The 27,349-nt window shown below is 50.4% G+C and overlaps 1 protein-coding gene across 1 annotated transcript; it reads right to left on the reverse strand.

Annotated features, from left to right (window-relative positions):
- Window positions 1–4,736: 4,736 nt before the first annotated feature.
- CEACAM20 (CEA cell adhesion molecule 20) lies at window positions 4,737–23,096 on the reverse strand. The gene is given in 13 exon segments (XM_047710578.1): window positions 4,737–5,144; window positions 9,801–9,923; window positions 10,426–10,461; window positions 10,823–10,911; window positions 11,607–11,692; window positions 11,891–12,005; window positions 14,415–14,693; window positions 17,350–17,628; window positions 19,085–19,366; window positions 19,824–19,877; window positions 19,880–20,101; window positions 20,711–20,788; window positions 22,929–23,096. Coding segments are annotated over 13 exon segments (1,821 nt in total). The 5' UTR covers window positions 23,059–23,096; the 3' UTR covers window positions 4,737–5,096.
- Window positions 23,097–27,349: the final 4,253 nt, after the last annotated feature.

The raw sequence follows: 27,349 nt of genomic DNA on the forward strand, positions 1-27,349 counted from the left end.
CGCCCGCGGCGATTACGCGGGAGTCCAGCTCCTCCAGGAGGTGAGCGTGGGAATTACCGCCCGACGCGCCGGGTTGGGGTAGCTGCCTGGGCCGAGACAGTTTTTGCGGGGCTCCCAGAGGAGGAACTGGACCGGGAGGCCCAGGCCTAGGCTCCGATGTGGGGGCGGTGGCTGACTTGGAAAGAGCTAGCCTGGCACCGGCTGGACGCCCAGGCAGGAGCAGCCGTGAAAACGGGATCCGATAAACGGCGGGGTCCCCTCCCGGGCTCCCGCTGCTTTGTCAGACGCTTGCGAGCAGTCTCCTTTTTGGTCCTCAAGTCCAAAGACAGTGGCTACAAGCCCGTTACACAGTCCAGGGAGCTCCTGCCAAGTCCTTCAAGAATCTGACATGCTGGTATGTTTTTGTAGTTCATAACAGTGAAATAGCAAGAATCCTTTTTTTTTTTTTTTAAGATTTTATTTATTTATTTGACGGAGATCACAAGTAGGCAGAGAGCCAGGCAGAGAGAGAGAGGAGGAAGCAGGCTCCCTGCTGAGCAGAGAGCCCAATGCGGGGCTCTATCCCAGGACCCTGGGAACATGACCTGAGTTGAAGGCAGAGGCTTTAACCCACTGAGCCACCCAGGCGCCCCTCCTTTTGATTTTTAAACTGAGTTCTTTCTCTGCCTCTAAGACTTTAGGGATATGTTCACCATCCCTCTCCTTCACTTTTTGCCTTATCTCCTGACCATTTTTTCCTCTCTCGGTTCCAGCCACGTTGGCCTTTCCACCTTCCCCAGGAACTCCATGAAGCGCCCACCTCAGGACCTTTGCATGTGCTATTCATGCTGGCTGGCAGGCTCTTTCTTTTAGGATTCGCCTGGATTCTGCCATCTGGTCTTTAGGCAGATGTCACTTTCTTATGAGGCATTCCCCCATCAACTGCTGTAAACTCACTAACAAACCTTTCACTCCCCACTACTCCCTGCCTCCCTCCTCATCTTTATTCTCTAGAGAACTTTTCACTAACATATGTTGTAGGTATTTATTTGGTTTGTTGTTTATCTGCTTTCACCCCCAGATGCCACCATAAGGGAAAGGATTTGTATCTACTTTGATCAGTGCTGTATCCCCAGCATCCTAAGGTAGGGGGCACATAATAGATGCTCGATAAAGGTTTGTTTTGTTTTAAATAAATAAAGGTCCCTGGCCCTTTGTTAAACACATTAACATCTCATTAACTGGCACAATCACCCTCTGAGAAAACAGTGGTGTTTATTTCCAACCCACCAGGGAGGAGCTGGCCACTGGTGCCACTGTATGAAAATATGGCATTTAAATTTTTTTTATTGCTATCAAAGTACTCCTCTAGTTTTCTTCACATAACTTCTAACTTTTAACAAATTATTGCTATTTGAAATGTAATCTCCACCCCCCCAAATTCCTTATGACTGGTTATAGTGGATAATTTTTTTTTAAAGATTTCATTTATTTGGGAGACGGGGAGACAGACAGAGAGAACATGAGCAGGGTTGAGGGGCAGAGGGAGAAACAGATTCTCTGCTGAGCAGGGAGCCTGAAGCAGGGCTCAATCCTGGGACTTAAGGATCATGATCTGAACCAAAGGCAGAAGCTTAACTGACTGAGCCACCGAGGCACCCCTGTGGTTGATTAAAAAAAAAAATTATTTGGGGGGTGCCTTGCTGGCTCAGTTGGTACAGCATGCGACTCTTGATCTCGGGTTTGTGGGTTCGACCCCAAGATCATGACCTGAGCTGAAGGCAGATGCTTAACAGACTGAGCCACCGTCCCTGAAATATTAAGAATTCTTATAGTATTTCCTTTGATACTCTTGACTTTTCTAGTGAGACGTCATCTACAGATAATTATTTGATCTCTTCCTTGCCAGTATTTTTAACCAGATATTTCTTTGCATTTGGATTATGTTGGCTATCGTTTTCACAACAATATCAATACAAGTAACATTCTTGATTGTGTTCTCTTTTTAATGGGCATGCCTCTAACGTTTGAGGGTTAAATAGGTTGTTTTTTAAATGAAAGTAGGTAACTTATTGGTTTTTTTTTAAACTTTTTGTTACATAAATTTCCAGCACAAAAGTAGGGAGACTAGTTAAAGGCCACCCCCTTTGGCCTGTCATGCAAATTAATTTTCCACTGGATCTTTTCTCATCTCTAGTCCCACCTGTGCTTTCCACTGTCCTCCTCCCCCAGTGATTTTGAAGCAAATCCTACACACTGTTTCATTTCATCTGTAAGGGTTTCAGTATATGTTTGAAAGACAGAGACTGACTTTGAAAACAAAACTTCAGTACAAAATAGATACCCATCATGGGGCACCCGGGTGGCTCATTTGGTTGAGCATATGACTCCTGATTTTGGCTCAGGTCTTGATCTCAGGGTCATGGGATCCAGCCTCACGTCAGGCTCCACGCCCAGTGGAGATTCTCTCTCTCCCTCTGCCCCTCCCCACTCACTAGCACGCTGTCTCTCAAAAACAAAACAAAACAGATGCCATAACCACTGGGCACAGAGAATGCAAAATTAATGTGATTGGCAGATATGATTATAAACCTCAAGACCCAAGAGAATGAACTAAAAGAAATGAACATCAAGGAGAGGCTAGAAAGGCACCGAATATGAAACAGATAATGGTAAACATTTATGTACCACTCTGGGCCAGGTACCACTGTAAGGTCCTTATAAATATTTCTCATTTAGTCCTCCCAGGAATTCATACAAGGTTGGATTGTTACTTCCATTTTACAAGAGATGACACTGAGGCCCGAAGTGTTAAGTAACTTAGCCAGGATTGTATTGTGAGGACAGAGTGGGGACTGAGTCCGAGAAGTCTGACCCTAGAGTTCATGCTCTCAGTTCCTACATTATATTGCCCCTTGCCCACCTATCAATATCCTTCTTCTACATAAGCAATACTAAGTTTGCAAACAAGACAGGGAAGTTTGTATTTATTCATCATAGAAGCAAAAAAAAAAAAAAAAAAAAAAGGAAACATAAGAAACCTTCACAACTCCAATGACAGACGTAAAAGACAATCACCATATTACAAGCTGTGCTGTAAAGATGTCAAATCTTGCAGAATGATCTACAGATTCAGTATGTAAATATGACAAAATCATGATGGGATGCTTTGACCATGAACTCATCTTCTTTTTTCTCTATATTTTTTCCCACTTTTTAAAATTTAAGATCTTCAGACATTAAGGCATTAGTAATATATAATTTAAAACTAACTTTGTCATTTGTTTGCTCTTTTTTTCTTCTTGTTTCAAAATGAACAAGATGGTTTAAGTTTTACTTCCAGGAGCACTCGAATCCTGACCTAACCTGAATGTTATAGGGACTTCAGAACAGCTACTACTGAGGAACAGGAACTCATTCTAGGGAGATGCCCATCGAACCCAGAGGTCTCTGTATCAGCTGTTTGGGGATTGGGTAAGACCCGAGTTTCATATTGCGGTTCTGTTGGCCAGGATTTGGGTGAGGGCTCAACACCTCTTGAGAAACAAGGAGATCATGAATCCATCTGCTCTAAATGCTGGAAGATAAAAGCAAGAGTCACTAGAGGGAGAGTATAACCTGTCCCTGGAATACAGGGGGTGGCAGGTTCTTGGCAGTAGGAGGGGAAAAAAAGACAGTCCTTTTCCTTTGCTTAATCCTCTTCTCAAACTATAAACATTGGAGGGACCCAGGGCTTAGTTATCTGCCCCTACTGTTCTCTGTCTTTATCCACTTTTTTGCAATCTGTAGAGGAAAGGGTTAACTCAACAGGCCTGGGGTATCAGACCCAAGAAGGGCCTATTTCCATGACTAGCTCTTGGTCGGCTTCTAGGAACTGAACCCTTTCAATGTTCTGTCTGATAAAGGGTTTGCAGGCCTGAGGCCTTGAGCCACACTGTACCAGCTTGTCCATAGTTTATACAAACAACGTCATCTCTGGTGAACACCAACGTTCCTTCTGTAGGGCCTGGAGTTTCAGTGACAGGTCAGTCCTATGGTACATGCCCATGTGACTGACCTCCTATAAAAACCCCCAACACTTAGGTTCAGCGTGAGCTGCCCGGGTTGGCAACCCCTCCAGGTGTTGTCACACATCATGGCTGGGGGCCTTCCCTGGGGATTCCACTGAGAAAGGAAGCTTGGGTGTGGTGTCCTCCAGACTCCACCCCATGTACCTTTCCCTTTGCTGATTCTACTCTCTCTCTCTTTTTGCTGTAATAAACCATAACCATGAGTATAACAACTTCTAGGTACTGTGAATCCTTCTAGCAAATCCTCGAGTCTGAGGCTGGTCTTGGAGAGCCCAGACACGAGATCTCCTACAGCCCCATCACTTTAAACCCCACTGACAAGTCTCAGATGTGTATCTCTCCCACCGCACTCTCTCTAGACTTCTTAGGAACAACTGCCTGTTTTATCCTCCAGCTAATCTATTTTTGACATGCCTAAAGCAAATTCTTGACTTTCCTTGTCTATTCCAAATGTGCCCCTTCCTCAGTGTTGCCTCAGAAAGTGGCTTGCCAGTCATCCAAGTGCTCCTGGGGAGTCGTCCTTGACTCCTCATTGTTTTCACCAAATCGGACTCTCACCACCTCCACCCCCAGATCCCTTGGGATTCTAAAATCAGTCTTTTGTGTCATTCTGGTTTTTTCTTGTCATCATCTCTTAGTCTCTCCTTGTTTCTCATCTGCTGCCATGATTTTAAAAGGCTGCTCCCTGTGTACATCCCTGCTCTCCTCTGGCCGGCTCACACCCACCCCCCGCACCTGGCTGCCATGTCCACCACCAGTGTTTGCCCGTCCTCGAGGCTTCCCCAGCTTCTGGGTCTTGAACCTTGGCCCGCTAATTCAGGATCACTCTCTCCCTGTTTTTATTGCTTTTAAAGAAACACGAACCAAAAGCCCAAGATTGGGTGGGAGCTGGGTCCAGCGCTTGAAAAACACATTAAGACAGAACGTCACGAGGTCTGCAAAGAGAATGGCTGGGATAGAAGAGACACCCGGTAAATTTCATTGAACATGTGATTGAGCGTGATTCCTTGAGGATTTCTGGAGAAAGGATATCTGCTTCCGTGAGACTCAGGGGATGATCTGGCAGTAAATGCTGTGTTCTGGGCTCACAAGCACCTGTTACACAAAGAGAAAAGGTGAGTTCCGTTTTCTGGGTAGGCCCTCCTGGTCTCCTTGCTCTATTTAGTCCAAGGCCCAGGTGCTCTGGCACCGTCCTCCATCCTTGGACATTCTGAAGATCGTCCCTATCTCACTGCACTTCAGTCATGTGTGCACCTCTCTGTTCCTACAACGGCCCTCATGCGTCCTTACCACTGAGGACACACTCTGAGGTGTCCCCCATAATCCTCACCTCCTGGTATTCATGCCCTAAGGTCATCGCCTTCCCTTGAGGGCAAGACCCGTGACTCGCACCTAACCAGTAGAATATGGCAAGATGGCAGGATGTGCCTGATGGCAGGTACTGATTCTGTTACGTAAGATTGCAGCTTCTGTCTTGGCTTTGAAAAAGCAAGATGCGATGGTGTGAGCTGCCTATGGAGAGGGCTGCATGGCAAAGGACTGAGGGCAGCCTCCAGCTGACAGCCAGTAAGAAACTGACGCCCTTGCTACAGAGCCTGCAAGGAACTGAAGGCTGCCAAGAACCACGTGAACTGGGAAGTGAATGCTTCCCCAGTCAAGCCTCAGATGAGACCGGAGCCTGGGCCAGCATCTCCATTACAGCCTTGCAGAAGGCCCATCTAAGCAGTGCTTGGACTCTGGACAGACACTCTGAGACAATAACATATGCAGCATTAGCTGCTCCATTTGTGATCATTTGTTTTGCAGCCACGGATTGTAATAGACCCACCTCAGAGCCTTTTCACTTAATGCCCCTCGACTTGGAATATTCCACTCCAGATCCTTTGCATGGTTTGCTCCCTCTCGTCCCTGAAGAATGTTGCGGACATCGAGTTTGCTGACCCAGCACTCCTCCCTGTATCTTATCCCTTGTCTATTCCTATTGACAAGACTAGGAAGCCTAACGCCTCACCCTCTCAGCCTTCTTGGCCACAAGGAATACGGTGTGATAGAATTCTAGCCAAGGAGACAGAAGAGGAACTTCCCCGAGTGAGACTTCTAGGAAGAGCTTTGGCTTCACTGAGGGAAGGGAACAAATGTAGCTCTCCTCCTCAGACCCCGACGAAGAGAGGGACCTAAAAGGCTAATGGTACCAGTTCCTAGCAGGCCGAGGAGCTGACAAGCCTAAACACAATCCCGACAGTGGTCTGAGTCCCCTCTGGAGAACCTGGGAATTTGAAATAGTAATAGAGGATGTTCTTATATGAAATCTGAAGTCATAGAGGAAGAGTGACCAGGAAGCATGCATAGGGATTCACTCGGGACTGAGAACAACCGAGCAAACTCATTGCTCAGCAAATAGCAATCACATATGAACGCAAAGCTTCCCGATAACATTCCTGTCCTTGGATGCCACACGTAACTTCTGATACTGAGTTGTCTGAGATTCCCCAATGTTCTCTCAATTACTTTCAGAGGGTTTGTCTTTTTACTAAAGTCCCTAACTATGGGAACGCCTGGAGGGCTTAGCTGGTAGAGCATGCAAGTCTGGATCTTGGGGTCGAGTTCAAGCCTCACATTGGGTGTGCAGCCTACTTAAAAAAAAAAAAAAAGAAAAGAATGTTTAACCCCCCTGACTATAAGACATTCACATCTTTTGAGGATGGTGGACCTGTCAGTTAGACTAAAGCCAGGCCCCCTCCAGTATACCCTCCACAGTAACTGGTCTGCCCTCTGGACGGAGAAGGAACACATTAATCACTCTACTGCAAGGCAGGACTTCAGACACTAAATTGTTGGAGTACTGTATCCCTAAAGTTTCCCTTTTCCAAATCTGTCCTCGCCTCCCTCTTTTGCCTCATAAAAGTCTGATTGGTCACTGACTCCTTCAGAGGATATTCTCTAAAGACCATCCCTGGACGTGGAGTAATCTGGCTAGTCCTGCACATGGGTGTTTCACTTGAGTCCCTCTGAAATAACCACGAATCCTGAGAGCCAGGAAGCCATCTCCTGACTTATGGTAGCTTCCAGGGGGAAGCTCTTTTTCCCATTTACCTGAATGAGCGAATAGCTTTCTTCCCTTTGGGTGATAAAACTGATGATGCTTTTTTTTTTTTTTTTAATTTGGCTACCAGGAAAGTCAAAGACAAATGAGAAATACAGGGACCAGATACTATGTAGGCCCAGCATATTTATTTTCTTATCCATGCCTTGGCTTCCTGCTATTATTAAAAATATTTTCCTAATTGTGGTTCCTATTTGTAATTTAGCACCATTATATAGTGTAGTGTAGAAGCTTGCTGTGAATTGCCTCAAATCCCCCATGGGAGAAATATAGGGACATAAATATGAAAAAATAAAACATTATAAAAGGAAATAAATCAAAAGGGATAGATGGTCGTCAAGGCACTGAAAGGGATGGGAATGGAGAGAAATGAAATGGATGGAAACTTAAAAGTCAGGGAGTGGAATGGAATTAATAGCATGGGTCCAAAAATGTAAATGAAGGAAATGGAATAAATAGAAAAATCGGGGGCTCCTGGGTGGCTCAGTCAGTGAAGCGTCTGCCTTCGACTCAGGTCATGATCCCGGGGTCCTGGGATCGAGCCCCATGTGGGGCTCCCTGCTCGGCGGGGAGTCTGCTTCTCCCTCGCCCTTTGCCTGATGCTCCCCCTCTTCCTCTCATGCTCTCTCTCTTTTTTTTTCTCTCTCTCTCAAATAAATATTTTAAAACATAATAAATGGAAAAATCATAGTGGAAAGGAGTGAAAAGGAAAAGAATGGAGTGAAATAAGTGGCTGTGGAAAGGAGAGGATGACATGGAACATGGGATTAGAGCCGAATGGACAAGAGTGGCAAGAGAAGGCGTCTGAGGAGAGGGAAAGGGTGGAAAGGCAAGTGACAAAAAAGGTAATACGACAAAGGGCAACTGGGAGTTCAGAATGGCCGTCCAGGAACGAAGCTGGGGTGCTGCGGGATCGGGCATGAGGAGACGGAGTAGAATGCAGCTCCTGCAAGGAGGTGGAAGGGAAGGAGACGGCCTGAAAACTGGAAGCTAAAGGGGATAGAAAGTAGCATGGGCTGCTGGAAGGGAGCGGGACGGGCTAGAAGGACAGGAGCGTGGAATGATGGCCGATGGAGGGGAGTGGAGAAGGGACAGAAGAGGAAAGAGTGGATGGGAACGGGAAACGGTGGATAGGACGAGCAGAAGATGGAGGCCCGGGGGGAAGGGCATGGAGGGAGAAGAAGGAAAGAAGTGGAGAAGAAAGGAGGAGAGTGGGGAGGTACTGTGTGCAGGGAGAAGAAAGGGAATGATCTGGAATGAAATGAAAGCCGGCTACGTGGGGCTGTGTAAATAGGGATAACTGAGCAGAAAGGGGTAGGATGGTGGGAGCCAGAATGCACAGGATGGACTAAATATATGAGTGGGGAAGAACAGGGGGGAGAAGGAAAAGAGTAGACATGAGACAGAGGGCTGCGATGGAAGCAGAGTGGACAGGAATGGGAGAGAAGGTCACGGACTTTGGAAGGGATGAACCAAGTGGAGTTTGAGGGAAAAAATAAAAATGAAGAAAATGCAACAGAAATCCGTGGGAAAGAATGGAAGGGACACAAGGAAGAGATGGAAAGGAATGGAATGGGATGACATAAGAAGAAAAGAAGGAATTTTATGGAAAGGAACAAAAGAAATAGAGCGCAGAGGGATGGAGGGGAACGGACATAAACAGCATGACAAGCAAATGGTTGGAATAATGGGGGAAGGAAATGGAGTTAAGTTGGCTGCCTGAGTGGCTCAGTCAGTTGAGCACCCAACTCTTGGTTTTGGCTCAGGTCATGATCTCAGGGTTATGAGATGGAGCCCCCATCATGCCCTGTGCTAGGCAGTGGGGAGGGGGCAGGGGTGTCTGCTGGAGAGTCTCTCCCCCAGCATCTCCCCCTCCTCCTTGCGCTCTCGTGCTCGCTCTCTCCCCCATCCCCCAAAAAAGAAAAGAAAAAAAAGGGAGTAAAGGTAAAATGGATAGAAAGGAAATGAGTGGTGTAGGAGTGCCCACAGTACTGACCCCATCTTATTCATGTCTGTGAGATGACCTTGCTTGGGGCGACCTGCCACCTGCCGGTTAAGGTGCGCCCCCATCGAATATGGGAGGGTGTGTTCTGGTCTTCCCCAAAGCTGTTTAGGTAACTGGTAGAAATGACCTAGTTTCTTCCCCGCCCGCACCCCTTCTGGCGCACAGGTGGCGGCAGGAGGTCTGTTAGGCGTTAGACCCTGTGACTTCACTCTATGAAATCTGCAGACTAAGATCCGGACTCCGTGGAGAATTACTGCTCTGCTGCCTGACCATCCCTCTGATCCCGTCAGGAAGTTACTCTGAAGGAAACTCCACGTAAACAGTATGGAGGCAGCTGCTTTGTCTTCCGGTCTGAGTGCCTTTTCAATTTGGGGGACACACTCCTGCCCCTCCTCCACCTTCTAACAGGTGGGGTGGAAATAAATGTGATAGAAACGCAGAACGGAGTAAATCAAGTGGACTGGAAAGGAACGGAATGAAATGAAGCAGAACGTGGTAGGATAGAATGAATGGGATGGAACCGAAAAATAATAAAGGGGAAATTCTCTTGAGAGTTTATCCTACAGACTTTTCAGCAAGGAGGAAGAGGCAGGATGGTGACCGCTGTCCACCTGTCCGAAGATCCAGGGTGGCATAAAATTACCTCATAGTTTGACTCAATGTTTCCTTTTGGTAGAGTGGGGACCGATGGATCCACAGAAACTTTGGGCAGGGGTTTTCTGGGGCTGTGAGAATAGTTCCTGGGGGGTGCTGATGGTAGATCCTTCTGCAGGGGAATGAAGAGATCAGTTAGGGACCACAGGCACAGACTGCCTTAAAATCACAGTGGCTAGAAAGTGTCAGCGTGCATTCTTCAGTGACCCCAGAGAGGAATAGTTTTCACCAAGTCCTTACAAAGAATCAGAAGTGGATGTAAGTTTATGACCCAGGGCCCTGCCCCTGATCTAGATCTAGATCTGTCTTTTCACCTGGCTCCCTTTGCAACCTCTACTCCCAAACTTCTTCGCACCCCAGCGCCTGCTAGCTAGTGCCACCTTGTCTGCAATCCAATTCAGAGCCCTGGAGGGAAAAGGAATCCAGTAGGAGCCAGAGACCTAGAATCTGGCCCAGCTGCGTCCGAGGCCTCGGGCCACTTTCTCTCCATCCCTGGCCTTGCGGTGCACAGTGAAGATTCTACAGGGTGGTTTCTCAGACTTGTCAAACACAAATTCTCAGATCGTATTTCTGCGGCAGCTTTTTAAAATCAAACTCAGCAGAGCCCACATTACCTCATAAAACTGCTCTGGGGGTTCTGGGGGTAGTACCTGGGGGAAAAGAAAGTAGTGAAGAGGTCAAGGGCTTGGGATGGGGACCAGTCCCAGAAATTCTCAGAAACAGCTTTGGCCTCAGAGGCAGGTATATCCTTCCTGATTCTCAGAGGAGCTCAGGCTAGGCATTGTCATAAGGAAGGGCAAGAAGACAAGAAGAGATGGGAAGCCAGGGAAGACCTTGGGATCCCCAGAGAAGGCAGGGGAGGAGATGCAGAAAGACTTAAGCCAGCCCTAGGTATCAGGAGAACACACCTCACTCCCCAACCCAAGAGGTGGGACTGGAACAGCCCTGCTGGCCTGGGGAAGGATCAGATGGTCAGGGGAGCAGGGAGGGTCCCTCTGGAGCACTGCTCACCTTTTTTACTCCAACCTGTCCTTCAGGTTCAGGTAAATTGGCATACATGGGCCTCGGCCAGTCTAGAGAAAGGGAATGCCAGCCTGGGGCTGGAGATGGGAAGAGATGTGAGGGAAGGGGTTGTTTCTCCAGGGCACTCCTATCCCCAGAAAGGTAGTGGCAGAAACCTTCCTTCCGTCCTTCCCAGGACTCCCCAGCACAGCTCCAGTGAACTTGACCAGGAAATCTAATTCTGGGTTAGATAAGGCTCTTTGATGAGGTGGCCGAGGATGGAAATCTAAGACCTAGCCCTAGTGGGCCTCTGGAGCATGGGTTTATCCTTTCTCCTTCCTGGGCGTGGATCTCCTCTCTGTGAAACTGAGCTGGATTGGACAGTCTCTTCGATTTCAGGGGGGAGGGCATCCTTCCGGAATCCCAGCCCAGAGATGTCAAAGATGTTTCATTTTGCTTTTAGTCAGCCCCCATGCATCAGTAGAGGGCGCGTGAAGCACCGTGCTGAGGTGGGTTATAAGGCTGACTCTGGGTTCAGCAGGGATGAATGTTGTGACTGATTCTCTCTGCCTACAGCAATCAACTGGGAAAGTTTTCTGAAAGTGAAGAAGGAGAGAATATCCTATTTTTTTGCTATGGCTGTTGGAACAGGGGAGAACTCCTCAGGGTTCTTGGCTCCAATCTCATCCGTGATCACTAGTGGCAAAGCTGGGAGCAGAGGCCCAGACTCCTGGTACCAGCCCCTTCCCCAGACCCCGCTGCTGCCCTGGGCATCAATGATGAAGTCACTTACTGGAACAGGACACTGCACAGGGCCCCTCTGCAGAGGTGGGTGTTGCTCCCTCCTGGATGGGGTCCTCCGCTTTTTTGCTTGAGAACCTAAAACCCCAAATCCCTCATTCTTTTGCCTCCAGTCCTTGCCATCTTCACAGGCCCTACCCATATCCCACATCCGTCCTTGAGCAATGTCCCAACCCCCCTGAGTTCCCCAGTTGCTACAGACACAGCTCAGCACCATGGTCAGCAACACTGCGGCCAGCAGGCCGAGTTCCCTAACCCATTCATTCCCAGCATTACCGTCTGGCGTTTCTGTTGCAGAGGAAATAGCCCAGCCCTGTGGATAGGGTAATGAGAGTCAGGATCCCAAGGGTAATGCCAGCAATGACTCTTGCAGACAGGGAAGACCTGGGACCTGGGCAAGGAGCAAGAATCAGGACCCTGGTCTGACACACCCTTTTGCCTGCCCTTGTCTTCATTCCCAAGCTGTGGCTTTGTCTCTACTGTCACTTGATAAACAGGTGTTTTCCAGTCGCTGGGAGGCAGCATTTTGTGGTATTAATAGCATCATTTCTGGAGACAAATGGCCTATTCACATCTCAGCTGTGTGACCTTGACCATGCTACTTAACCTCTCTGTGCTTCACCTGTCTCCTCTGCAGAACAGGGATAATAGTGTCAGTGTTTGGTAAAAAGACTCAACAGAAGAGTATTCATGTTCAAAATATGGAATGTTCAACATGCCCCAGATAGGACAATATTTAGACCCATGAGAAGTGATCAGTAAATGTTGGTGGGATGACAATACTGCTTGGGATAATGGGTCAAATACAGCTTTCAGAGGAAAGGGTTTTGAAAACCAGAAAGCTGGCTTTCCCCCCTCTTCCCCCTCCTTTTTCATACCTGAGTCACCTTTGACTCTCTGGGGCCCTGGGACCACGGGCAAGTGACATCCCCTTCTGAGTCCCGTTTCCTCATCTGCAAAGTGATGAGGCACAGTAATGATGCGAAGATGAAATGAGGTCGTGACTGTGGATGCCGGGCACACCACAGGTGATTGATTAATAAATGGCAGCTGTAATCATTAACGTGGGCCTGTGTTTGCCCATCCAGCTTCTGCCCAAAAGCCTTCCCCAAGGGGTGACATCCAGCCACAGGGATTAGGAAGGCAGCCGTGAGGATCGGGGGGAGAGGAAGGGGCTCTCTGCTTTGGCAGGGCAGGAGGGGGCCTCCAGGGGACATCGGGGGTCTTAGTTTCACTCTCTAAGCCTTTCTTTCTGTGTCAAACAAGCATAGCCATTCATAAACCTCTAGGCTTCTAGGGGATTAAGGGAGCTCCCATGTAGGAGTAAGAGCGCCGCACCTGACACAGTCAGTACTCGGTAAGAGGCTGTGACATGACCTGACGATGGTGAGAGACGCTGTCATCCACCAGGCTCTAGGCTCCAAGAGTCCTTCCTACGTGACCTCGTTCAAATCCTGCAACAGCCCCGTGACCATCAACCATACTCACTGCTTCCTCCTCGGAGCCTCAGTTGCTCCGTTCATCAAAGGGTCTTCACAAGCCCAGAGTGTTGTTTTGAAGATTCAGTAAGGTAGTTTGGGGAAGGTGCACAGGGTCCTCCTCTCGGTGAAAACTGAGAACCTGACTCCTGAGGCGGCCAGCCTGGCTTCAAACCCTAGGATGGGTCTCAGGCTCTCCTACACAATGGAGGTGCCAGCAGGCCTACCTCAGAGCTGGCTGGCAGGGGGCACCCACGAAGGACTTGCTGATACTGTATATGGAAAGCCTTGTTTCAATCATGTGGCTTAGGCTCAATAAAGAATAATTTTACTTGTTTAACAAACACAATATGCCAGGCACTGCCATAAAAACCTTACCAATGTTGGTTAATTTTGAACGACCCTCTGATATAAGCATAGTTGTTATGTTTATTTTACCCACAAGGAATCAGAGGTTCAGAGAGGTTAAGCAGCATGCCCAAGGTCACACTGCCAATAAGCATTAGAGCTGGGATACAAAACTCTGACACTGTGTTGCCCTCTCAAGAACTCAAGATAAAAATACAGGTACTCGCTTCTAGTCACACCCAGCTGTGACTAATACAATTAATTAATACAATTCCTATAATTAGGGGCATGGGGGGCGCTCAGTTGGTTAAGCATCTGCCTTCGGCTGGGATCGAGCCCCACGTCAGGCTCCCTGCTCAGCGGGGAGTCAGCTTCTCCCTCTCCCTTTGCCCCACCCCCTGCTTGCTCATTCTCTCTCTCTCTCTCTCTCTCTCTCCAACAAATAGAATCTTTAAAATATATATTATTTTGGGGGCGCCTGAGTGGCTCAGTCGGTTGAGCCTCTGCCTTCGGCTCAGGTCATGGTCTCAGGGTCCTGGGATCGAGCCCCACATTGGGCTCTCTGCTCGGTGGGGAGCCTGCTTCTCCTCTCTCTCTGCCTGCTCTATGCCTACTTGTGATCTCTCTCTCTGTCAAATAAATAAAGTCTTTTTAAAAAATAAAATATATATAATTCCTATAATATAATTCCTACCAGTTCACTCTTTCACTCATTGGCTATCTCCCTGACTCATTGTCCTTCTAAACAACTCTGGAAGATAACGCATCACAACCCCCATTTCCAGGTAAGAAAACCGAGGCTCAGTGCGGCCTGGAGGGTTTTCCAGGGCCCACAGCTGGGAAGGAGAGGTTCTGGCTCCCGAGCATTAAAGGCTGGGATTTGGCAGCTCCAGATTGGGAACCTGGCCCATGCAGTACACCTGTTGTTGCACTAGAAGATGGCATGGGGGGGAGGGGAGCATGGACGCACTCACCTGCCACTCTGACCAGGACGGAGGCAGAGCGGGCCAGGTGGGTCACCGGGTTGGAGGCCGTGCAGTTGTAGACGCCCTCATATTCCCAGGTCAGGGCCTCGATGATTAGCTGCTCCCCCACATACACAGCGGTGGAGTGCTCAAGGGTCCAGTGAAACTTAGCGCCCGGCTGGGACTCTGCCTGACACTGCAGGGTCAGGCTGGAGTTGAGCTCTGCCTGGATAGTGCCGACTGCCCCAGACGCCGCCCTGCTGGTGATGTCCACTCGATCTGGGCCATCTGTGTGCAGAGCCAAACATCACCCACTGGGGAGTTTTCCCGTTCTGCCCACTCGGCTTCCGCGCTGGAAGCTAGACCCCTGCCCTCGCCCCCGCTTCTTGATTCTAACAATTCTAGGCTGGAGCCTGGAGAACGAAGTCTCTTCTAACTGCCATTGAAAGGAGTCTCAGCAAGATGTTCCCTTTCCCTCCTTAGCCGCCAAGCAGGCAGCCTGTGGTCCACAACATGGAAGGGAGAAACCCAATGCAAAACATCAAAATAAAAAACAAACCCCCCGCTCTTGCGAAAGCGAGCTCTCACCAAGGAGCCTCGCAACACATCCAGGCTTCCCGGATTGTTGCTGTACCCCGTGAGCATAGCCCCACACTTGCAAAAACTTTATCATTCTGGTGGACTTTCTTACTGACGAGCAAATGGCCCTGTTGCAATATTTAAATTTCCATCCTTCTATTCTCCAAAGTAGAGATTCCTGCAGAGTTCCTTCCCGAAGCCGGAAGGAGATCATTGGCACTTGGCTCTCCTCCCATGCACATGAAGGAAACAAATGAAATGGCCGTTGAGTTTCTCATGCAAACTAAGAGTTGAGTCTTTGTCTTACTTAAGTTAACGTGAACTACTGGAAAGAAGGATGTGAAGAGTTTCTAGCTGGGACACTCCGGAAAAGGAGGATAATCCTGTCCTCATCCCCTCCTAGGTATACTTGGATATTCTCCCCATCCGAACCCCATGGCCATCAGGATCCCTCAGGGTCTTCCCATCCTGGTGACAAATCCTCCACACAGCAGCCAGAGGGATCCCTAAGTACAAACTTGACACTGTCCCTTCCCTGCTTAGAACCCTCCATGGCTCCCCAGTGCCCTCAGGACAAAGGCCATGGCTGACCAGCTCATTCACAATCCAGACCCCTCTGGCCCTACCTCTCCCCTCTCCACACCTCTCCCCTCTCAATTCAGAAATAAGATCCTTCTCGGATGTTCCATCTTTATCATATTTCCTCTTAACTTCAGAGCCTTCACAGATTCTCTTCCTTCTCTGGAATGCTCTTCCAGGAGTCTGCTCCACATAGCGACTTACTCGTCCTCTGGATCTCATGGTGGACACCACCTCTCACCATGAGCCTTCCCACATGCCCCAGACCGGTGGGGCCTCCTTGGGTTCCCCAAATCCTGTCGTCCCATGGCAGTCCTCTTGACACTATTTTTCTTGGCCTGATTATCAACCTCCCCACCCAAGGTAGGCTGGGAGCTCCAACAGTCACGGCTGTTACTCAGCAAGCACCCCACATTTGCTCAGCAGAGAGGGAGAACAGAAGAGCAGTTTGGGGCTTCATGACTGAAGTGGGAAGGGGGAAGGGAGCAGCAGTGTATGTAAGCCCCACCTCCACGTGCCCCGGGTACCTAACACGTATACATGCGGAGTATATACATGTAACACGTATACATGCAGACCCTACTTTCTCTCCCTGCAGGTGCCTCTTCTCCGCGTCAGCTCGTGGCCACTATACCGTTTGAGTAGCTCAGGCAAAAAACCTTGCAGTCAGTGCCTTTCTCTTTCACTTGTGTCAACAGCAGCAAATCCTGAGTTCTAGATTCAAAATGCATCCATGGTCCCATGGTCCGACCCCTTCTCATTCCCCTGACGGACGACTGTGGCCACCCTGAGAAGGCGCCTTGCAGACTTCTGACAGCCCGAGTTTCAATAGCCAAGTGCCCAGCCCCTGAAATCCACTGCCGGCCCTCCCACGGGCTGCACCTGACCTGTACGAGCGTGTTGGGGAAACCGAGGAAGGCCCCTTCCTGGGAGATACGGGGCTCCCTGACAGCCTTGATGATGTCAAGACTTAATGACCTCAGACTGCATGGTGTTCTCCATGCTTCCATCCAACCTTCTCTCCCTTCCCGTCCCCTGTTGCTCAGGGTGGACCAAGACCCCCTCCCTACGTTTCTGTATGGGAACATTCCTCCTACTAAAATCCTTGCATGGGTCACCCCTTTAATCCTACCTTGGGGTCTGTCTCTCCAAGGACCCAAACAAACACAACATCTTCTCAACCTCCTCCCTCTCCACTGCTTCCACCCTATAGACAAGGGCCCAGGATACCCTGTGAAAACCTAAGTCTGAACCTCTCCTCCCTCCGCTCACAGCCTCTTGTTGCTTCCAGGCCCTCGCCATGGCTCACGGGGCCCTGCAGGGTCTGCCCCCTCTCCTGTTCTGTCCTCCCCCTAATTCTCCTGTCCGGTTGCCTTGGCCTCCTTGGGTTCCTTCCCCCACTGCGCACTGCCCATCTCGCATGCTGCTCCCTCCCGGGCGCTGTTTTCCCTTAGCTGCCGGCAGGGTTCTGCGTGAGCACCACCTCCTCAGGGATGCCTCCCCTGACTGCCCCACCTGACTAAGACTGCAACACCCTCCCCTCCCAGCTTCCCCTGGCTCTCTTGCTGCCTTGTGGTTCTGCTCACCTGCCTCTCCCTCGCTTAGCTGTTCAGGGCGTGTCTTCCCACTAGAATGTAAGCCCACAAGGACAGGTGCCCCGCCTGTGCCCAGACATAGCTGGCACAGAGCAGGGATTCAATAATTGTGGAAGGAATGGCTAGAAGGAACAACCAAAAGGGAGAGAGGGAGGGAGCGAGGAGGACGAGGTCCAGCCTGGGTGACTCACAGCCGATGGTGAGCGTGAGGGGCTCGCTTCGCGCCTGGCTGCCCCGGCTCCACACCTCGCACTCATAGGGGCCCATGTCGTCTCGCTGGAGGCCGTGGATGACCAGGCTCCGGTTGCCGGCCGACAGCATCAGGTGCTCGCTTGGCCGGAGGGCCTGGCCCCTCAGGAACCACAGGACTGCAGTCACCTTGCGGGAGGTCTGGCAGGTCAGTGTCACAGAGCTGGCATTTTCCACGGGAGTCAGGCTTGAGGACACAATGTGAGGCTTGGGCAGCATTTCTGGAAACACAGAGAGACACAGAGTGGGGGTCAGGGACCCTTCCAGGCACACGCCATAGGGCTTTCCAGGGATGTGTGTGTATGTGTTGTGGGTGGGGTGTGTGTGTATGTGTGTGTTCTTTGCCTATGACTGCATTATACGGGAGGTACGAGTGTGTGCTGTGTGACAACGATGTAAGTATGTTATGGGTTTTGTGTGTATGGTGTGTGGTATATGGACATGTCGTGTGTAAGTTTGTGTCTGTTGTATGTGTGTATTGTGTATGTATGTTTTGTGACTATGAGGTATTGTATATTCACTCTGTGAGTGTGTTGTGTGTGTATATATTTTCTGCATGGGAATGTATGTTGTGTGTGGTATTGTGTGTGTTAACGCATGTGAATTGTATGGTGTTCTATATGCTTTGTGTATGACTATGTTGTGTGTGTCGTATGCATAGACCGGAGTGTGTGTAATGTGTGTCAGTTGTGTACATGTGCTGAGGGCACTGAATGTACAGTATGTGGTGTATTTCCTGCGTTGTATGTGAAGACACTGAGTGACTGTAATGTGTGTGTGTATATTCTATATTGTGTGTATACATGATTCGCATGGGAGCGTGTTGTGTTTGCGGTATTGTTGGTTGTATACGTGTTCCGTGTGAGGTATGGACGTCTGTGTTTTATGTGAGTATATCCTGTGCGTAGCAGATGGGTTGTGTGTATGTGCGAGTTTATTGCTTGTATGTGTTGGGGGTTGGTATGTACAGTGTGAGCATGTGACGCAGGTCTATGCTGTGATATGTACTGTGTGTTACATGTATCTGTTGCATGCATGTTGGGTTTTTTTGTTTGTTTGTTTTTAAAGATTTTATTTATTTATTTGACAGACAGAGATCACAAGTAGGCAGAGAGGCAGGCAGAAGCGGGGGGGGGGTGCGGTGGAGAAGCAGGCTCCCTGCTGAGCAGAGAGCCCGATGTGGAACTCGATCCCAGGATCCTGGGATCATGACCTGAGCCGAAGGCAGTGGTTTAACCCACTGGGCCACCCGGGCGCCCCTGTTGCGTGCATGTTGTATGTGCTTTGCATGTATGTTGTATGTTGGTAGTGTTGTGTGTACTGTGTGTGAATTACATGTGTCTTGTGTGTGTTGTGCATGTATGTGAGTGTGCTGTGCATATGTGGTCATTATTTGTGTGCTGAGATGTATGAATACTGCGTGTTTGTTATGTATAATCAGCCCCCGCAGTGACTTTCAGAGAATTGAAGAATGGACACAACCCACAGACAGCCAACAGGGTCTTGTGGAAGATGGGCCAAGCCCAGAGCCAGGTCTTTCCCCATGGTTAGAGCCCCGTTCTGCCACCAGCCACGCAGGAAATCCCCACTCTTCTGGGTCCTCCCCAACCTCTGGGATATTGGTGTAGCTCTGCTTCTCAGAGGAGCAAAGGAGAGGAACAGGAAAAAGAGACTCACCAAGGACTCGGACTTGAAGAGCACCCAGGCGGAGCAGGTGGGTGGCACTGTTGGACACCAGGCACCTGTACATGCCTTCATGTTCCATGGACACAGCCTGGATGGTGACCGTTCTCTTGGTGGAAGATAGGGTGGAATTATTGTGGAAAAACCAGGAATAGTCAGGAGGTGGGTGAGACTGTGTTTCCACAGAGAAGGTCACAGTGGAGCCCTCTGTCACCTCAACCACTCCCCCGCTGGATACACCAGAATCCACCTTGATCTCGAATGGGTCAGGACCATCTGGAAGGACAAGAACAATCGTAGCAGGAGTGATCTCATCAGCAATGGGTCTCTTAGACCTCAGGAATCAATAAATATTACTATTTCTCTTCTCTCCACCCAAGCTCTGGGTCAGTTACAAAGGAGGTGCCAGAGTCTAATGGAAATGAAATGTCAGCCTGATCCCTGGGTGAAGCAGGATTGTAGGACACATCTAAAGCGTGCCAGCAAATGCTCTTTCCTTGTCCCTACCCAGGCAAGACTTTGTAGCAAACATCTGAAGGGTAAGGAACTTAGTTTTAGATCTCTTAACCTGGATATTCACAGTAGAGTCCAAGCAGAGACATCAGTTAGTTACACGTCTGGAGTTCAAGGGTAGACAAGTCCACATTTGATAGTATCTGGAGCTGTGAGACTGAATGAAATTACCAAGATAGGGGGTGTCCGTGAGGGCTGGGGAGAATGGAAAGGGACTCACAGTTCACAGTCAGGAGGACAGGATCACTGCTCTGGGCCTGGTGGAAACCCCGAGTTGGCATTTGTAAGGCACGGAGTCCTCCCGCTGCACGGGCTGGATGGTGAGGGTCTTGCCATCTGTGGACAGCAGCATGCGCTCATGGAACACAACGGGGAGATCGTTGGAGAACCAGTGGACGGTAAAGTTGGCGTCCCTGGTGTCGCAGTAGAGGGTCACCTCTTCTCTCTGTTCTATGGCAACAGCCTGGCTGATCAAAATGGTGGGCCTGGACAGCAGTTCTGCACAGGGAGAAAGAGAGAGGAGGCAGAGGCAGAGACACAGACAGAGGAGGACCAGACAAAACGTAGCCACAGAGGGACCCAGAGAGACTGGACTGGAATTGCCAAAAGACGAATGAGGTCAAGGCCTAGACTCAGATGCTAGATCTACTGCTCATTTTAAGTGTGATCACGGGTGACTTACTTCCCCTCTCTGAACCTCATTAAAGGGGATTGTACGAATAAAGCAGAAGGATCTGGGATATGACAATGGGTCCATTAGTAGCAGCTGTAAGGAGAACCACGCTTGTAACTGGGATGCCAGCCAGATCCCACTGCCCACTTCTTAGCCAACCTTTCCCACCCACAACCATGCCAGGCACAGTCCACCCCTCCACCCCTGCCCCGAGTACAACGGATCTGACCAGGTATTGCCAGACCATCTGGTTGGCTGGGCCAATCAGATTTGTCCTGTTGGGATTTGGGGCACGGAATACTGATGGGTGCTTTAGGTATGAAGACAGGGATCAGAATGATAGCCTTGTTTTCTCTGCCCACATCTCTGAATCTGCCATTGAGTCTGGGGTGCCCAGGGTGTCCAGGACATAGATGGAACAAGGTCCTTCTCACCTTGGGTGATGGTCAGTGGGTTGGCATTGGTGGTGAACTGGGCTGCAGCTGGCAGACTCCACATGGTCAAAAGCGAGGCTGGTGGGGAAGAGAGAAGAGACATTCAGAGAAGGTGTATTGAGAGTGTCCAGTTATGGTCTTCGTAGAGGAAGGTCTAGGTCATGGACATGGCATTTCACCCCTAGAGGCCTGACTCCTAGCCACTACTGACTGACCATGTGACTTGTGGCATGTTTTTAATCTTCTTGAGTCTCAATTTGTGCAGCTGCAGGATGGACATAACGTCACCTGCAGCCCGGGGTTGTGTGTTGTGGTAATGAACACTGGCATGCTGTAATGGGGCCCCCCGAGGGTCACTGTGCTCCAATGACGCTCACTGTGCAGGAAATCCATGATCCGTCTCTTCATTCCGCAAGAGCGAAAGAGATGCTCAGAGAGGTGGAGTCACTTTCTGAGACCATTACAGTTAAGTGGCAAACTTGAACCTGGTCTGCCAGCACCTAAAGGCTATTCTACCACTGCATCATTCTTCCCATCAGCCCAGGGATGGGCACAGAGCTTATCCAGGATAAACAGGAACTTCTATTATCAGGTGGGGACGGCGGGGGGGGGGGGGGGGGGGGGGGGGGGGGGCAGGGATTAACCTTCTGTACCTCCGCAGACTTGCCCTCAGGGAGAGATATCCCTCCCTCCGGGAGGAAAAGGGAACCAGACAGCAAGAGTTGGTTTTCCAGTTGGCCAATCTACATTCACGCTTGAAGAGTGGGGACCCCCCCACACAACCCCCTCCCGACTGCCTGCCGTGCTCCTGTGCAGCTGACCTTGACCTTGACCCCCACCCCTCCCCTCAGCCCAATTCACGGAGGCCAGTAGCCAGGTTTCTCTCTCCAGCCCTCCCTGGACCCCAGGCTGGCCTGAGGCCTGCCCCATTCCCTGCTCAGTCAGTGGTTAAGGGCATGGGCCCTTAAGATATATGGAAAAAACTACTGGGTCTATGATCATGGGCAAGAGGCTCTCTCTTTGTGAGCCCCAATTTCTTCAACAGCAAAATGGGGAGAATAGAACTTAGTGCATCAGGTTGTTGGGAGGTTTGATGAGCTATCAGATGGACACGCTTGAAACAGTTCAGAGTAAGTGCTCAGTCACTATTATTACAATCATTTCCATGTTTGTATTTTCTGCCTGTAATATTGCTAGAGGTTAAGTCTACAGGCTCAAAGCCTGCCTGCCTGTGAATCCCAGCTTTGTCTTTTTTTTTTTTTTTTTGGCAAGTCATGTCCCCTCTGTGAGTCTGTTTCCCCATCTGTAAAATGGAGTAATAATAGTTTCCGCTTCGTATAACTATTGTAAGGATAAAAGAAATATTATGAGTGAAAGCATGAACAGTGGGTCTTCTCACCCATCTGAGACACACCTCCCTCTGCAGACAGCCAGCCCCTTCCCCCCCAGCTTCCTCCCCACAGGGTCCTGCCTTCTGCCTTCTGTGCACAGGAGGAACCGAACTCCCGGCCCCTCAGGGGACTCCGGAGCCCCCGAAGCCCGCCAGGTCAGCCAGGGGGAAGGGCCCATCTCAGGGCCACACAGGAAAGCAGGGCTGAGTTCTGCACACCACATACTGCAAAATCATTTCTTTGCCTCCAACATGCTTTACTTATCCCTTATCAAAATAGTCTAGTTTCTTCCTTTTGCCTCCAAGAGTCTAAGCATCAGTGTCACATCCACTCCCGTCCTGACTAAGGTATGACCTGGCCACTCGGGGCCGGTGTATCCTCCCTCTGCCCGTCTTCTCCTGTCTGAGGGTCATGTTCCAGCTCTTTCCCTACCTCTCTCTCTGGGTCTGTCTCTACAACTCCCCTGAATCTATTTCTCTGTGTATTTGTACACTGGTCTTGCTGTCTCTGTCTGTCCTCTGTCTCCTTCTCTCCTATACGTCCCTCCCTGTTCTTCCCTCTGCTACAGTTTCTCCTGTCATATTCACATTCTGCCTCTCTGTCCCCCTAGTTCTCTCTAGGTCTCTGGTTCTGTGGTTCTGACTCCATCTCTCCCTGTCTGTATGTCATTATCTCTGGTCTCTTTCTACCTTTGCCAATCTCTTTTGTAATTATCTATATTTATGTGTGTGTGTGTGTGTGTGTGTGTGTGTGCGCACACACATACACACACACACACACACAAACACACCATCCCCAGGCCCCTCTGAAGGGAGCAGTACACTCACCTGCAAGCAGGATTCCCACCCAGTGGTGGCCCCGTAAGTCAGCGAGCCCCATGGGTCCCGGCACCTGGCCCGTGTGCCCTGGCTTGCACACGCAGGCGCTGTCTTCACTCCACCTGCACGCCTCCAGCATCCTCTGCTTCCCCTCTGCCCTGCGGCAACCTCACTGTGATGACAGTGGCTCCCGGGACAGACAGGGGTGGTGGCCGCGGGGAGGAACTTTGGACCCACCCCCCCCACCCCAGGGCTCTCTTTCCTTCCCCTGTCCACACAGAGAACATGAACCCCAGAAATCCTGGGTTTCCACCAAGGTGGAAAAGGAGAAAGAAATCCCTGACTTTTGGCCCTGAGTCCCCTTGAGAACAATGTCACCCTCCTCCTAAGCCCCCGTCCCCATCTCTTTGCCAGGATGCAGGAGCAATCCAGGGAGAGGGGGTGCCAGGGAGGGACAATTGGAGAACATTAGAGTTAAGGAGACCAGGAACCGAGATAATGATAATCAATAGTAATAATAACAAACTAATAATGGTGGCTCCTGTTGACAGCTTAATAAAATCAGGCTCGGTGCCAAGGTCACCATGAGCAGCCTGGAAATATTAAGCAAGCTGAAATGATACTGGTCATAAAGAAAAAGCAAGACGTGCAGAGCGAGCTGGGCTGGGAGAACCCCAGGGGGTGCCTGACCCCACCTGGGGAGAAGGGGCACGGAGGGCTTCCTGGAGGAGCAGACATCTGAGCTGAGACCTGCGGATGCAGTAAAGATTCAATATAGGAGAGTTGCTTTTCTTTCTTTTTTTTTTTTTTTAATTCTCTATGGGCAAGACAAGCTGTTGGTCTTTGGTCTTGGTCTTGGTCCTTGTTCTTGGTCTAGGAACACCTAGACCAAGAAGATCGAATGGAATCAACCAGTTAGAGAACGATTATTAACAACCATCAACCCATGTATCCATTCACTCTGTCACTCATTAACAAATATTCCCTGGGGTCCTCTTCTGTGCTGATCCCTGTGCTGAGTAGTTGGGACACAGTAGTGACCAAGACATCCCTAGCCCTGCCAGCACGAGCTCACAGAACTGTCCCCAGTCAGTGCCAAGCCAGCAGGCACAGGGCTGGGCTGGAGGAGCCCAGAGGAAGCGCCTGGCCCAGCTGGAGGTCTGGGAGGACTTCCTGGAGGAGAGGACATCGAGCCGGAGACCTGGAAGATGCAGGAGTGGGTCAGGCGAGAGCCCAGTGGGCAGAGGAGGCAGCATGCAGGAGACTGCAGAGTCTGAGGCCCAGAAGGAAGTTCAGGCGCCAGAATAGAGGAAGTGAGAGGTGGGTGGTTCCAGGTAAAGCTGAGAAGACTCTAAAATGATTACCGAGGGCAAGAGAGGCACCTTGGCATCAGGAGGAGGAGAGCTCCGTCCCCCAGCTGCCCCAGCTTGCTGCCCGCCTGGGTCTCCTTCATGTCACAGGCAGTCACCAAGTGTCCGCTCCAGGGACGCATGCAGCCGAGCAAACTGGCTCTGGAGCCAAACCGCAGGGATGCGGATCCTGGTCCCTCCACCCGCCAGCCACGTGGCCCTGGGCATGTCACTCCGCCCCCTTGTGACTGCTCTCCTCGGCTCTAACACGGGGTGAGGATGGCTTTGGCTCTTCCGAGGGTCTGTGGCTATGACTGGGAGGCGGTGGCGGAGTTCACGCCCCAGCTGAGACTGGGCAGGAACGTGAAAGCCCGTGAGCTTCCTGGTCCCATCTGCAGAACCGGACAAACAAGACATCGGTGAGAATGAGCTGATTTGATGCTGGGAAAGTGCCCAGCACAGAGTAAGCATTCAGAACGTTCAGTACAGTATGTGTGACTCTCCACTAGGTGTTGTGACTGTGGTGATATCAGCTCCGGGGAGGAAGTGTGCGCTCACTCAGTCACTCAACACACATGTCCTGAGCACCTCCTGTGTCTGCTCTAGGTGCTCCGGATGAAATGGACAGAAAACCCAGTTACAGGGCAGAGAGAGACAATAAACAATGAGCATGATAAACAGGTAAGTTATGTGGAATACCAAGAAGTGATACAGGCTACGGAAAAATGAAGTCAGGTGCCTGGGTGACTCAGGAGGTGGAGTGTCTGCCTTCCACCCAGGTCACAATCCCAGGGTCCAGGGATCCAGCCCTGGGTGGGGCTCCCTGCTCAGCAGGGAGCCTGCTTCTCCCTCTGCCTCTGCCCCTCCTCCCCCTACTCATATGCGCTCTCTCTCTCTCTCTCATAAATAAAATCTTTATTTAAAAAAGACAAATGAAAAGTCATGTAGGTTAGAGGGTCTCAACTCCATCTTGTAGTTAAGAACACCAAAGCTCAGGGAAGGGGGATGACTCGCCTGCGGTCACAGGGCCTGTTGGGCCATAGATTCTGGTCTCCCTGGCTCTTAACCTCCATCTGTCCTGCCTTCCAAGGTCCTAATGTGGCTTCTGGCTAATAACCCCAGCCTCATTTCCTCTGTATACCCAGATGGATCAACGCCTGTTACCACATCAGCCCACCACACTCCCACAGTCCGTGGCTCCCTGTGCCAGGAGCACCTTGCATCCAAGGCCTCCATCTATCCATCCTGCCCTTCCCGGGATTTCTGGTCTTCTGACTGTCCACCCACTCCTCAGCTGGGGCTTCCCTCCTGATTCCTCTGCTCAGTCCCGCTCCCATCCCAAGGTTCTCACCTCTCCCTCACCTCCGCTCCACCCAAGAGGAGAGAGCCACCACTGGAGTGGACTTCCCAAATCAGCCCCTTCACACAGGAGAGGGGTTTTCTCTTCCAAATTCCCCTCCCCACCCTCCCCCAGGCAGGGTCTGTGTACTCCTGCCCCAACAAGAAAGAGGAACTTCCTGGGCTCCTCCCTGTCGTACAACACTCACTTTGTTTCTGACAGGTGAAAATAAACCCAGGGCCTTCCTGCCCCCACACTGTCACCTGCCAGCCTCCTGCTCAAGGCTCAAGGCTGTGTTTTCCAGGTGTGGCCTCGACCGCCCTCCCAACCCATACTGCCTCCCTGTCACTGCCCCCCCCCCGCCCAGTTCACGCAGCAAAGATTTATCTGGCCCGGCTATGTGCCACGTACTGTTTTAAGTGCTTAGAGCACACCAGTAAAGGAAACAAATCACCTTTTATGCAAGGATGGGCAGAGGCAGAGGGAACAGACAATGGGCAGGACATGTGATTAAATAACCGAATCACGTACGTTAGAAAGTGCTGCTGATATGAGGGCTCAGGGCAAGGGGTCAGCGTGCTGGACAGACATACCGGACAGAGGACAGCCCTGGGAGACTCACCGGGCCTCAAGCAACAGCTCGAAGGAAGTAACAAGATGAATCAAGCCTGTGTCTGGAGGCTCCTGGGAATTTATTCACTTAGGAAAAAACGGAGGCAGGGTCCCAAAGAGCCATATCCTGCTTCCTGTATCTAAATACTGTGTGGGCCACTGGTCGGGGGGAGGGGGGGCTGGGGGCCTCAGTCAGCGAAGGGTCTGCCTCGGCTCAGGTCATGATCTCAGGGTCCTGAGATCGAGCCCCATGTGCACCTTGCTCAGCGGGTAGTCTGCTTCTTCCTCTGCCCTTCCCCCTGCTTGTGCTCACTATCAGATAAATAAATAACTGTATGAGTTCCCTATTGCTGCCGTAACAACTCACCATAACAACTCACCACAAACTCGGCTGTTTAAAACAACATAAATTCATTATGTCACAGTTCTGCAGGTCAGAAGTCCAGGCTGGTTCTGCAAGTTTTACCGCTGACATCAAGGTGTCCCCCTGGCTGGGCCCCTTGTGAATGGGAAGAATCCACTCGCGAGGTCACTCAGGGTATTGGCAGAACCCAGTTTCTTGGAGCTAAGACTGAGGTCCCCGTTCCCTTGCTGGTGACCCAGCTACGGGCCACCCTTGGCTCCTGAGGTCTCCCACCAGTCCTAGCACGAAGGCTCTGCATTGGAGGGCCGCACAGGACAAATCTCTCTCATGCCTGGAATCTCTCTGGCTTCTCTTCCTGCCATGTCTCTCTACTGCTCCCAGCTGGAACAAGTTCTCTGGTTTGAAGGACTGTGTTGTTTGACTGGGCTCGGCTGGATAAGCCAGGCTTCCTGCCTATCTTGTATGTAACCGTAATTACATCTGCAAAGTTCCTCTTGCTATGTAAAGCAACATATCTACAGATTTGTAACATATTCACAGATCGGGGTGTGTGCTTCTAGTCTGCTTATCACTGTGATATGGTGCGAGGGCCGGATATCTAGAGCTGAGGCAGCCATCTTGAGGCTATGAGATAGAATTCTGGGGAGGATATTCAATAAACTCAGGGTGGAGGAATGGACAGAAGGATTTCACTGAACCATGAAATAAGCCTGGGGCACCTTGCAAAGTAGCAATTATGGGTTTTGCAGCTGAATGCCTCCCACAT

This window comes from Lutra lutra, chromosome 17 (genome assembly GCF_902655055.1).
Source record: "Lutra lutra chromosome 17, mLutLut1.2, whole genome shotgun sequence".
Lineage (NCBI taxonomy): Eukaryota > Metazoa > Chordata > Mammalia > Carnivora > Mustelidae > Lutra > Lutra lutra.